Source organism: Python bivittatus, unplaced genomic scaffold (genome assembly GCF_059951505.1).
Source record: "Python bivittatus isolate LINGU-HERP-01145 unplaced genomic scaffold, Pbiv_v1 ctg000530_np1212, whole genome shotgun sequence".
Lineage (NCBI taxonomy): Eukaryota > Metazoa > Chordata > Lepidosauria > Squamata > Pythonidae > Python > Python bivittatus.
Genome location: NW_028277085.1, coordinates 4,640,664 through 4,652,845, shown reverse-complemented (window position 1 = coordinate 4,652,845; position 12,182 = coordinate 4,640,664). Strand labels below are relative to the sequence as shown.

At 43.4% G+C, this 12,182-nt stretch overlaps 1 protein-coding gene across 1 annotated transcript in view; it reads left to right on the top strand.

The window, feature by feature from the left end:
• Window positions 1-775: 775 nt before the first annotated feature.
• Window positions 776-12,182, top strand: part of LOC103053945 (uncharacterized) — an 18,145-nt gene continuing 6,738 nt past the window's right edge. The window contains exons 1-10 of the mRNA XM_025172317.2: window positions 776-977; window positions 2,016-2,383; window positions 3,329-3,480; window positions 4,407-4,713; window positions 5,133-5,230; window positions 6,143-6,242; window positions 7,153-7,284; window positions 8,247-8,345; window positions 9,817-10,005; window positions 11,475-11,713. Coding sequence (XP_025028085.2) covers window positions 2,159-2,383; window positions 3,329-3,480; window positions 4,407-4,713; window positions 5,133-5,230; window positions 6,143-6,242; window positions 7,153-7,284; window positions 8,247-8,345; window positions 9,817-10,005; window positions 11,475-11,713 — 1,541 coding nt within the window. The 5' untranslated portion in view covers window positions 776-977; window positions 2,016-2,158. The remainder of the gene's footprint in view (window positions 978-2,015; window positions 2,384-3,328; window positions 3,481-4,406; window positions 4,714-5,132; window positions 5,231-6,142; window positions 6,243-7,152; window positions 7,285-8,246; window positions 8,346-9,816; window positions 10,006-11,474; window positions 11,714-12,182) is intronic.

Sequence of the window (12,182 nt, the reverse complement as noted above, 5' to 3'; positions counted from 1 at the left end):
AGCTGCTAATCTTTACCTGATTAAATGTATCACGTAAATCAGGGTTCCTCAACCTTGGCAACTTGAAGCTGTGTGGACTTCAACTCCCAGAATTCCCCAGCCAGCCATGCTGGCTGGGGAATTCTGAGAGTTGAAGTCCACACAGCTTCAAGTTGCCAAGGTTGAGGAACCCTGATGTAAATGAAGTTGTGCAAATCTAGCTGGCATTCATTTTACGATTTAATACTCTTGTGACTCCAGACAACTGGGTTAACTAGCAATTGTGATTCAGCAGATCATGGATTGGCCCATTGTGCAAACACAAACCGTTGATGCAATTGGCTTGGGCTTCATATATGAATACAGCCGCTTGATTTATAAATGGCTTCATGCCATCTATGCTTCCTGCCGATTGTTTATTCAACGGACCACGTTAAATCCCACCACTTCCTTATTCAACAAACCATCTTAAACAAAGTACGGCTCAGTAAGGTCTGAACGTGTTCTTCATTTGTTCCTCCACCTCTTGTTTTTGGAAGCTTTAATAATCCAGCCTGCTGGCAAATGTCAACGAACTCAAAACTTGTTTATTTCTTTGGGGCTTTTTATATTTTGATATGCTGACATATCACGCCAGACAATGACTTTTGATTATTTTCTTCCTCCCAACGAATGAGCAAAGCCACTGCCATTGAATGGCTCATCTGCACAGCTAAAGGAGCAACCAGCAAAGTTTGCCTTTCTCCCCTTGGTTCTTTCCTCTTCTCCTTATCTTCTCCTTATCTGGCAGGTGACTATGTTTCACAATGACCAGTCTCCCGAAAGCAAGTGAGCGCTGAGACTGTTGCCACCACAGTTTCCATAGCAGCAACTGCCCTGTTCCTCTTGGCGTGGGGAAAGTTAGTGCACACAGAAGCCAGGCTGATCAGCTGGGGAGACTCTTGCTCACCCCCCACGAACATCTGAGATCTCCACTTGGCCGCACTGATTATTAAGAGGTAAGCGGGCATGATCATCGCTTTCTTGAATCCCTTTCTTCTTTATGACTTCCCCTTTAGCACAATGCTGTGCTCGTTTGCTCAACGGTACGGACCTCTGGAAAAACTTAGCTTTCCACGCATCTGCTCTCTGACTGTGGAACCTTCCTTCTACCCATGTGTGAGCTTCAGTGGGATGTGAGAATCTGTTTCTTCCTGGGGTCTCTTCCCAACAGCGCCTCTGCTACCTTACCTTGTTTAATTTGGGCATTCTATTTCTTTCTCCTCTTAGCAGAATTTTTCCAGGTAAAACTCCCACCTTCTCTTTTTTGGGTCCATCAAAGGCTGCGCCGCTTCCTCAGGTTTTTTCATTCTTTCTCTTGTTGTCGTTTTCTGCATTCCTATCATTTTAACCCTGGATCAGCAAATCTTTGTTTTGCATTCTTGACTTACTGGACTTGATTGTATTTCAGACTGTTGATGTTTGCCCTTGAAATAAATGGAAAGAGAGAGAGTTTATTTATGGCTGAAAGATCCAAATAGCAGCGTATAAATATAATCTAAAATTTGGCATTAGATAAAACAGTTCAACTAATAAAATGCATTGTTCAATATTACAGTAGGTAAAGCATTTAAAACTCAGACTTACACATGTGTTCTTAAAGATCTTGTTTTTATAACTATAGTTAAGAAATTAGCTGAATTAAATAACGCATTATCATGGAGTGTTTAATAAATTGAACAGTCTTTTTTACAACTGCCTTGCAGAGTAATGGCTTAAGCCATCTAGTGAATTTATGACTAAAGTTAGGAAATGAGAATCAATTACCTTTTAGATCATTGTCTTAATTCAATCAAAAGTATGTTATATGAATGAAGGCCTTCTACGTGCGGGAGGAGAATGTGAACTTCTGAACATAATTGGGGGAACAAGTTTGGGACTGTTTTAAATGTCCTGGTTGCGGGACATTTCATTCTGTTCTGAAGAAACTTTCTTATGCATTGGGAACAATACTAGTTTTTGAAATACTTCCCCCCCACCCCCATTTTGGGTGATAGATTTTTCAGATTCCTCAGACTGGATTCTGCCAGCTCCCTCTGCTGCAAACTTCAATCAGTCAAGACTCCAGATTGGATCACCACATCGATCCCTGCACATTGCTCAGGGAAGAGAAGATTTCCTGGGATTCTCAGCTCCTTAAATGCTACTCCGTAAGTGGAGTGGATTTCGGAGTTTGCCTTCCCGATATGGAGGCATTGATGGAGGTTTCCAACACAGCTCGGTGGACACAAGAGGCTCGGGTCTTCCCAGCCAAGAGGCAGAAAATACCAGAGGGAGCCCCGCGTCCTTCTCTCAGTCACTTTCGGCAGCTGGGCTGGAAAAGATTGGTGCAGATAATGTCCTTCCTTCAAAGATTCCATCACAGGTAAGTGCTCAGTTTTTTCTGCTGGCTCTTACCTGTTCAGGTCAGTGCACTTTTATTTATATCCCATATTTCTTAGGGAGTGTGCATACTAATGCTGCCTCCCTCCTATTTTCCCCACAACAGTGACCCTGTGAGGTGGGTCTCCCTTGTTCCAGTCCGGCATCTTAATTGCCAGACTGCATATGTATGTATTTATGACATATTTTCTTCCATCTTTTCTCCAAGGAGCTCTCCTTTCCCTTGTTCTTTCTAATCCTTTCACCTGTAACAACCTTGGGAACTAGGTTGGCCATTCCCTGCTGAACTCCTTGGCACAACCAAGTGTCAACCTCATTATAGGTCGTCCTCGACTTAGGGCCACAATTGGAACTGGAAAATTCATTGTTAAGCGGTGTGGTCCTTAAGTGAGGCATCATGTGACTGTGACTTGTGACTTTCCCTGCCAGTTTCCCCACTGACTTTGCTTGTTGGAAGCCGGCTGGGAAGGTCGTAAATGGTGATCGCATGATTGCAGGGCGGTTGGCAACCAGTCATAAATGCAAACGGGTTGCCAAGCACCCAGATTGCGATCACGTGACTGCAGGGATGCTGCAATGGTTGTAAGCGCAAGGACCGGTTGCAATTCACTTTTTTCAGTGCTGTTGTAACTTCAAAGAGTCGCTAAGCAAGTGGTCGTAAGTTAAGGACTACCTGTAGTTTCTTTCACATGACACGGTTTTCTGAATATATCTCGGGTTCCTGCAGCATACTGGATCACAAACAAAGCACATGTCCTGACTTGGCCCAACAAGCAGAGCCAATGTGCAGTTTGGCTGTGAAGGTTTAAGCATGCTTGTTAGTTCATCCATTGGAACAGCACCAAACCCAATTTTGGACACTTTCACTTGGTATCCATTCACACAAGTTTTGAAACCCTTTCCGTCTTTTCTCTTTCCACTCCTTCAGCTAGAGACCAATGGGACAACAGCAGCCCTGGAGCTCATCAGCCCAAGAAGCACCCCAAGAGGAGCCAGCATGAAATCCCTACACCTGGGACCTCTTCCGAGAGCCGGATCTGCGAGCCTCCAGCCTGGAGCTCAGGACAACGGCAACAGAATGTAAGTTTGGAAAACACAGATATGAAGGGGGGAAGCTTTGGCCCAGAACCAAATGGGTGTCTGTTCAAAATCTGCTCTTACTCTCATGTAACTGCACCGCAGCCAGGAAGAACAATCGATCCAGGCTGGAGTAATTTGGCCTCTGTGGTTGGGTGAGGGCTTGAACTTGGGTCTCCTTAGTCCAAGTCCCATGTGTTAACCACTGCATTCTGATGCTAAACTAAAGTCTCAACTTCTAACACCATATTTATTTGCAGGAATGCCTTTGGCCTCACCAAGGTCATAGAAGGATGGTAGAAAACATCCTGGGGATTATTGTACTTTCTGGAAAATGGGTGTCCTTGTCCACTATGGGCAGGTCTCCCACAACAGTTATTTTGGGAGCATGTCCACTACTCATTCTCAACATTTCAAACCTGTGCCCAGCCCCAAAATGTTACTGATCTCTGGTGTAGCCTAATTATTGGACATTCCTGCTGCTTTCCCATGTGGTTTCAGTCACATTTTCACTGATAAAGATCTTCTGGACATCTGGAAAGGTCATACCACTTCTTATGCCATTTTGATTGGTCTTGAGATACGGTCAGCTAGAGGGCAGCACCTAACTGACGGTTGCTGCCAAAGAAAACTAAACCGACAGCAGCACCCAGCTGGCATTGGCTCATCATGAAAAACGTAAGAAGGGATAGGACTTGGTTAGTACTTAGAAAGATGCCAACAAGAAATCTCAGATCTGTAGGCTAGACTGGGAAATTTTCAAAGCAGAACTTATTTTTAAGAGCAGTATGGCCCAATTATGGGTTTGGGGTTCACCCCCGGACCAGCATGGCTATGGTTCTTTTATGTACCCACCATAAGGTCTGATTGAAGTTCCGTCTTCAAAATCCTTTTAAAAATGCAAAATGGAACATATTTATTCTTGGCAGGGATGTTACAAGACGCATGGGGTACAGCATGCAACCTCCCAGTTCAAGCCTTAGAAGGAGGAATTCCTTATCTCACCTCCCTAACTATAATACCAAGGACTTTAATTCCGATCAGCCATTGGCTCGAAAGATGTGGAATGGCTCCCAGCTGGATCTGCAAGCAACCTTTTTGGAAGAGACACAAAGGAACGCGAAGCTTAGAGAAGGTGCCAGCTTGCTTGCAGGACCTCCTAACAACCCTGGAGAACGGAACCTGGAGTTGGAAGTTGACATGATGGAATTTGAGCTATGTTCCCTTAAACAGAAGGTAATGTATGATCTCTCCCAAACTTGCAAACTATAGACTTTTGTTAGCTGCTGTGAATGCCACTCTTGAGTATTCAGAGCAGCATTTCTCAACCTTGGTAGATTTAAGATGTCTGGACTTCAACTCCCAGAATGCTGGCTGGAGAATTCTGGGAGTTGAAGTCCACACATCTTAAAGTAGCCAGGTTTGAGAAACACTGATCCAGAGAAGCTGTGGCGTATGGATCTTTGGTGTGATAAAACTACCACCACCCAAGAAAATTTCACCCAAATTATCTTCTCTGTGAAAGAATTTCTAAAGCAAATTCTCTGTTGTCAAACAGAATTGTAAAGAAGAAAATACGGATTTTTCTTCTGCAAGGCTCTGGTAAATAGGTAGGGATGCCTGAAATTTCCCCTGACTCTTTGTCTTTCCTGCAGCAGATGGAGAGTTCCTTTATCCACCTAGAAAAGGAAAAAAAGTGGTTGGAAATGATTCGTTCCGAAGGCAGGAAACGAAAAGGGGAACTGGATGATAAGTGAGTAGGGCTCTTCTTTGAGAACAGGAGTGGGTGTTGTACAAACCCTTTGCAAGCAGTCTTCCCACAAGTGTTCTGTTTTCACAGCCTCAGAAAGAGATTAGAATTTGCCTTAAAAAATCTCCTGTGGAGATCAAATTCAGAACCAATATAAAACTTGATTATGTGTGATCAGGTCGTTTTCAATTGCTAGCGACCATATCGATCGATTTTCTCCATGACAATCTGTCCCTAACCTAGTCTTTCAGGTCTTCAAGCAGTGCACCCATCGCCATTGTAACCAAATCCATCTCCCTTGCTGTTGGTCATCCTCTTCTTCTCTCTCCTTCCACCTTTCTCAGCATCAGAGCCTTCTCCAGAGAGCTAGGTCTTTGCATAATAAAACTGGAGGCTCACTATAAGCCATTACTGATTTATCCCATATTCAGGATTTCATTAGATACTCCCATTCTTCCTGCTGGTCTTCAGTCCCACATCTAAACTGCCAGCTAACTTTCTGAGGTCTCAGAATAGCAGCTCAGATTGCTTGGCCTACTTCACTGGGCATAATGAACTCAGCACCCACTAAATTGCTTTTGGATTCCCCATCTTTATGTCTTTCCTTCCTCTAAGTATTTTTAATGGTGGTTCTGCAAACCTTTTGGTTCTTCCCACCCATGGATGGTACTGTTTTGGCTGCCCCACTCTGAACAGCAGAAATAAAGGAAACGATATTGATATTTTCTGAATGCCATAAGCTTCTAGATGCTGTTCTTCAAGAGAAGCCAACTCTGTCCACTCTTGGAGGTGGTCATTATTTCATAACCATGTGGCTATTTTGTTGCTTCTGGAAAAACAAGGCATTTCTATTAACAATTCCTAGCATCAGTGGGAGATTTGGGAAGCCTCATTCTTGTCTGGTGTGTCTTTCAGGATCTTCAAGGTAGAAATGGAGTTGGCAAAGGCAAAGTCTTATTTTGGTAAAAGGGACCGCCACTTGCTTTCCCAGGGTTTGAAACCAAAGGGAAATGTGGTAAGGAAAACCTTTCAAATCTGACATGTAGGGCTAAAATAGCACTGAACTTAAGTTAGGTTTATTCTGCAATTCTGCAACAATGCAGAATTTTACCATGGTGCAGAGGAGGTGCGTGGTAGGAGAATGGAATTTCCTGACTATCTCTGTATTTTTTTAATCCTTCATGGCTTCAAAGAGGCATTTGCAATATAAATATGTGGTCTAGCTTGCACCAGCTGGGTCTTTGCAGGTCTGTTGGACCATACTCCCACCATCCCTTGCCTGTGTGTGGGTAGCCATGCTCCAAAAGCCAAGCTACCTGAGGAACTATGGGAATTGTGGTGCAACACATCAGGAAGACCTTTGGATGAAGAAGGCTGCTATGATGTCTCTTGAACTCTCTAAAGCTAGGGGTGTTGCTGAAGTAGCTTTGCAAGGCTTGGGAGACAGGGCACAAAATCAATATTTTTGCACATCACCTTCTGTAAAATAAATCACTGCTTTTGCATTACACCTTGTGCAAAATGTATGGGAGGCATGGCCATGTAACTGTTAAGACGTTCCAGATTGTCAGTTTTAGAGGTTTTGTCACCACAAATATAATGTCCCCACCTCAAATGATAAGATGCATTTATCCTCTTTACTCAGCTCGGTCCTGGTAGTATGTCCCTCCAGTTGAGAGGCTATGTGATGTAATGGTTGGAGGGATGACCCGGGCTGAATAATTCTGGGTCCAAAGCCCCCTTGGCCACACTGACCACTAGGGGGTCCAGAAGAAGCTGCTGGTTCCCATCAATCTAGCTTGCTAAGAAGAGGAAATGATCAGGGTGATGGAGGTTGCTGCTGGCTAAAATAGGGAGATGACCTGGGTTGCTTTGAGCTCTACAAAATAAGAGTGCAAGCTGAAGAACGGAAATACTCTCTTTAGATCCAGGAAAAGCTGGATGTTGGCCACGAGCTGAGGAATCTTCAGGAAAGTCTGGCTGCTCTGAAGAACTGCATCAAGGCCTTAGAAGAAAAACGAGATGAGATGGTACAGCAGTTGAAATGTGTTAAAGAGGTTGGTCTGAACAGGCAGCAGATTGAGCAGCTAAGAGGCTACAAGCTGGGACTTTCCTGCTTACCAAACCATGGCCCTGCAACCTCTTTTTTTTTTTCCCCGTGAACCCATAACAATTTCATCTTGTCCTGGCCATGAGCAAGACAGGTTTAAGCCATCCTTAGCTAAAGCAGTGTTAGTGGCATTTTCCCTTTCATTGCCTCAAGCCATGCAAAATTTGTTAGCTTTGATCACGTTAAAGTGGTATTTCTCAACCCTGGCAATGTTAAGATGTGTGGACTTCAACTCCCAAAATTCCCCCAGCCAGCCAGCAGGGATTGACAGAACTGGGAACAGAGCCAGAGTGATTGGCAACAGGAACAACACATTTTGTGCCAGTAGAGTTTTCTGCTGATTCAAGGATAGGTAGAAAGTCCTCCAGTTCACTAGTGAGGAAAGGCTTGATGAACCGAGCAGTTCTGGTTGAACTCACCAATGGCCTTAGGAAGGTGCCATTCTCATTCTCAATCTCTTCCCTGCCTCCACTCTCTGTAATATGGAAGAGATAAGATGCTGACTTCCCTTACAGGGCTGTTAAGATTGAAGTGGTGGTGCTGTTGAGAAGAACTGAGCAAGAGGGAGGACCTGTGATGAAGTATGTCAAGGGTTTCTGCTCAGTTGCAGGAGACTCCATCCTGTCCTCACTTCACCACTCATTTACCACTCAGAAACATTCAGTGCCCCATGGTCACTAAGTCTTTTCTGGGCAATGTCTATGTCAGGGCTCTCTAATCCCCCTTCTCCAACGTTTCTATTCCTCTCCCTTACATCTACAGACCTCGGGATTCCTCCACTTGCTTCTTTCTCACCACCCCTTTTTTAGTTAGTTCACACTCAGCTCTTGACTTCACCATTATTATATGTGATGATCTAAGAACTGTTTTTAAGAACCTGAGAATATTCCTGTCCTTTTGGTTCTTCAGGGAGAGCAGAGCTCACCCAGCCACCAAGCAGCTGCAAATTCACTGGAAACCAAGCAAGAAAGAAGCCAACTCCAAGCTGCTTACAAGAACATCAAACTGGTGGGTGGAAAAGAGATGTCTTGGCTCAGGCAACAAATTGTCCATTTCTTAGTTCCTGGGCAATGAGTTTGCTTTGCAGCCCAAAGTATGATAAATACAGGTGAAGGTAGAACATAATACTTCATGCATCAAAGACCATTTTCTTCTTTAAGATTCTTTCAGTTCTTAAGGTTATAATCAATTTTTCTTTTGTTCAGAGTTGAAGATAAACTCACCCAATGAAAGCTTTTTAACTTGCCATTCTGAAGGTCTGTAATAGCTATAAAATAGTTAATAGGCAATTTCTGAAAGTGATCAGAAAGTGATGTTTGCAAACTTAGTGTCCTTTAAAGGGCTTCACTGTGGTTGCAAGCAAGATGGCTAATCCCTTCATCTCCCAGTGCTCAAAAGCCATGGAAAACTGTCCTGCACTCTCCTCATAAGGAGCAGCTGTCTGGAGCACATGTGGGCAATCTCCCATCCTCTCCTTATCCAGAGAGGTTCCAAGGGACCAGTTTCCTCACTGGTTCCTTGGTCTTTGCTGCAGCTGTCAGCTCTGCTTTTGCAGAGCAGTCTTCAATTTGCCATACTTCGCCCGGAAGTCCAAGAGAAGAAGGGTGATTGAGAACAGCATCCAGACACACTCACATGTATTTGAATTTCAGATGAGAAAGCGGTATATCAGGAGAAAGGGATCTAGCGTAGCCTTTTTCTGCATGCAAGACTTGCTTAACATAGAGGAAAAACATTCATCATCCTTAGCAAATTAAACTGGTCTGGGCTACTGGACCTACAGAAAACCAATGCCTGTATTCATAGCGAGTCATGCAGGCAATCAGTATCAACATCTATACATTTGCTCCAAAATGACAGTGTTCTTTGGAAGTGGACTAGACATTTTGTTGTCAGTGGAAAAGAACAGGATGGGTGGTGTATACACTTCTGCCCTCTGACATTTCCATCCAGTGGCATCTGCTGCTTGAAGCAGCTACTTCATCTTGTCCAGTGGTAGGGCTGGTCCTGATTAAATTTCCAGGAACAGTGAGAGTACAACCAACTGCCTCATGACCATGTCTTGTATTCCTTGGGAATTGGATATTTTGAGGATGGTATCTTCTGGATGTGATCTGGAGGGCACCCTCTTTAACATCTGACCTGGTGTCCTAAGCGATGTTCTCAGAGAAAGTTCCATAAGCTTTTGATAGAAGCCAGGCCTTCTAGTGGTGCCAACCTTATTGAACGCCCTCTCTACAGTGGCCCACCAGTTTCAATCCTGTATGCCTTGGTCAAGGTTTTGGCTCCTTTATGAACCTTAAGATGGCTTTATCATTCCCAGCTTTACTATCTGTGGTTATATGTTCCACCAGCCAAATCATTTACTGGTTTATATTCCCTATGTTTGTATTTTGAGGTCGGATGCTGTTTTCTTTTTGAATGAGACTGTCCTTATTTTATCAGTAAAAATGTCTCTCTTATGGCAACTTAATTGCAGGAGAACGTTGTGCTGCATCAGCAGGTCCAGCATCTCAGTTTGGAGGTGGAGCTTGCACAGACAAAACAAAAAGAATTCAGCGAGCAGATCTTTGCTCTCAAGTCAGAGCTTGCAAATAGTAAGACTCAGGTCAATCAACAGGAGCAAGAGAAAGTCCTCATGAAAGAGGAGATGGAATCTGTCAGACAGGTAAATCTCAGTTCTGGGAATGGACTGTGTTCCTGTTCTTTTAGGGATAGGATCCATCCAATAAAAAAGCAAGACAGTAGACCTCAGCTTCTGATAACTACATGGACAGGTCCATGCAGTTTTCTTGGCAGCAATATGGAAGTGGTTCACCACTGCCTTTTCAGCAAGTTACATATCTTCCCAGTTTAGCCTACAATCCTTGGATTTCCTGTTAAGTCTCCCATCCAAGTACCAACCCAGTTCAATCCTGCTTAGCTTCTGAACCCAAAGTTGACCAGTCGCTGAGTCATCTCTCCAGCTCTTACATCTTACTTCTCCAAGGGTGGGTTGATATCCTGCCCAAAGGGCACAAACATCAAGAGGCTTAAGGTAACTCTGAGGTGATGAGCAGAAGAACCGATACATGTCTGGGGTGTATCACCTTTGTCAGACTGAGGGCTCTATGGCTTGCCTCCTCAAAGTAGGCAGAACTAGAACAAAGAGGTGGGTGGGACCAAAATGAAAACTAAATCAAAGTAGTTTTAACCTTCCTGTGGATTTGATTTCCTGGTCTGGTCTACCTAGTGGGGCTGACACTAAGTAACCCTGAAACTATTTTTTTATTACTCTAACAAAGAATTTACAAAGATGAGCAATGAATGGATAGGCCATTACAGTGACAGGGTTATCACCAACCACATGAACAATGTTGGTTCCTAAGAAAAAAAATTATTTCAAAAACAACAAATATAGTTACTCTGCATCCCCGAGTTGGACTCCACCTTTGCTTCCTCCTACAAAACGATTACCGTCAATTGTCAATAGCATGTTGATTATTCTTAATTGTATTTTGTACTGTTTATATTGTGTATCGTTATTATTACTGGTTTTTATGTCTTGTTTGTTAGCCATCCAAAGTTACTTGTTTAAGATGGGAGGCCCGATAAGTTTTCCAAATAAATAAATGAAACTGTTTTGTGGGAGGGAAACTATATTTATGGGTGGAGTGTTATCCTGAAAAGCAGGATCTAAAATAATAACCATAAATAAATATGCAAATATTTATGTTTTCATCTTGTCATGTTTATAGTCTTCTAATCTGGATTTATTTTTACTTCCTTTTTTTCCGTCTACACGTATCTGTCTAAATTGTAAACTGCCTGGAGCGCTCCATTTGATCAGAAAGGCAGACATCATTCTAATAAATAAATAAAGCATTTTATTATTGCACATAGATTGAATAATTCCTCCTTTCTAGCACTCTAAGTATTACAATTTGATGGCAACCTTTGGAGAGCCTACCCATAGCCTGGAGGGCTCCAGTTGTACCCCTCTGTTTATAACTGTCTGTTGTAAGCTAAGTAATGATCTGATCTTCCTGCTGGACCATTCACAGGGTTAGTAATGTTGCCCAGTTGAACCCAGTTAAGGTGGGCTGGATGAAGTGATCTGAAAAACTGAAAAATTCAATTTCGCAATCCCTCTCGCAGTTGAACAAAGAGCTTTCTTCTAAAGTAGCTGAGGGCCACCAAAGGCTACAAGCTCTTTTAGAAAAGCTGCATCTTTTGGAGGAGGAGAAGAAATTCCATGCTAACCATATCCAGGCTTTGGAGGATGAGCGAACCCAGTTGTTGGAAGAGAAGGAGCAACACCTCCTTGAGAGAACGGCAGAGCAACAGTGCCAGGAGGAGGCTGTGAAAGCTCTGCAGGGAAGCTGTGAAAATCTCAGGTAATAAATGTTCAGACATTCTTTCCCAACTTGGGGGCCATAATCAAATGCTTCAGGAGGACGACAAGCTGCTGCAGTACAAGAACTATGTTTGTTGCCTATGCACAAAGTGTGCAGTGATGGATGCCCTATTCAGCAGTGAGGCAGTCATTCAAAATCTAAAACAATACAAATTAAAATGCAATTAATACATAATTAAAGGCCAATTCAAAAGCCTGGGAAAATAGAAAGGTCTTCACTTGGCATGGAAATGATGCTAATTTGGGCCCCAGTCAAGCCTCTTTGGGAAGAGAGTTCCATAAATGGGGGGCCCACTGCAGAAAAAGTTCTCTCCCTTGTTGTGACCCACCTTACCTCCTTTTGTGTGGGTACCTGAGGAGGACCTCCATTTACGTTCCCCAAAGGCAACTCCAAAAGTGCAAAATTCGGTTCCCCAATGGCCTTGAAGAGTTCACAAATGCTTTTTCAT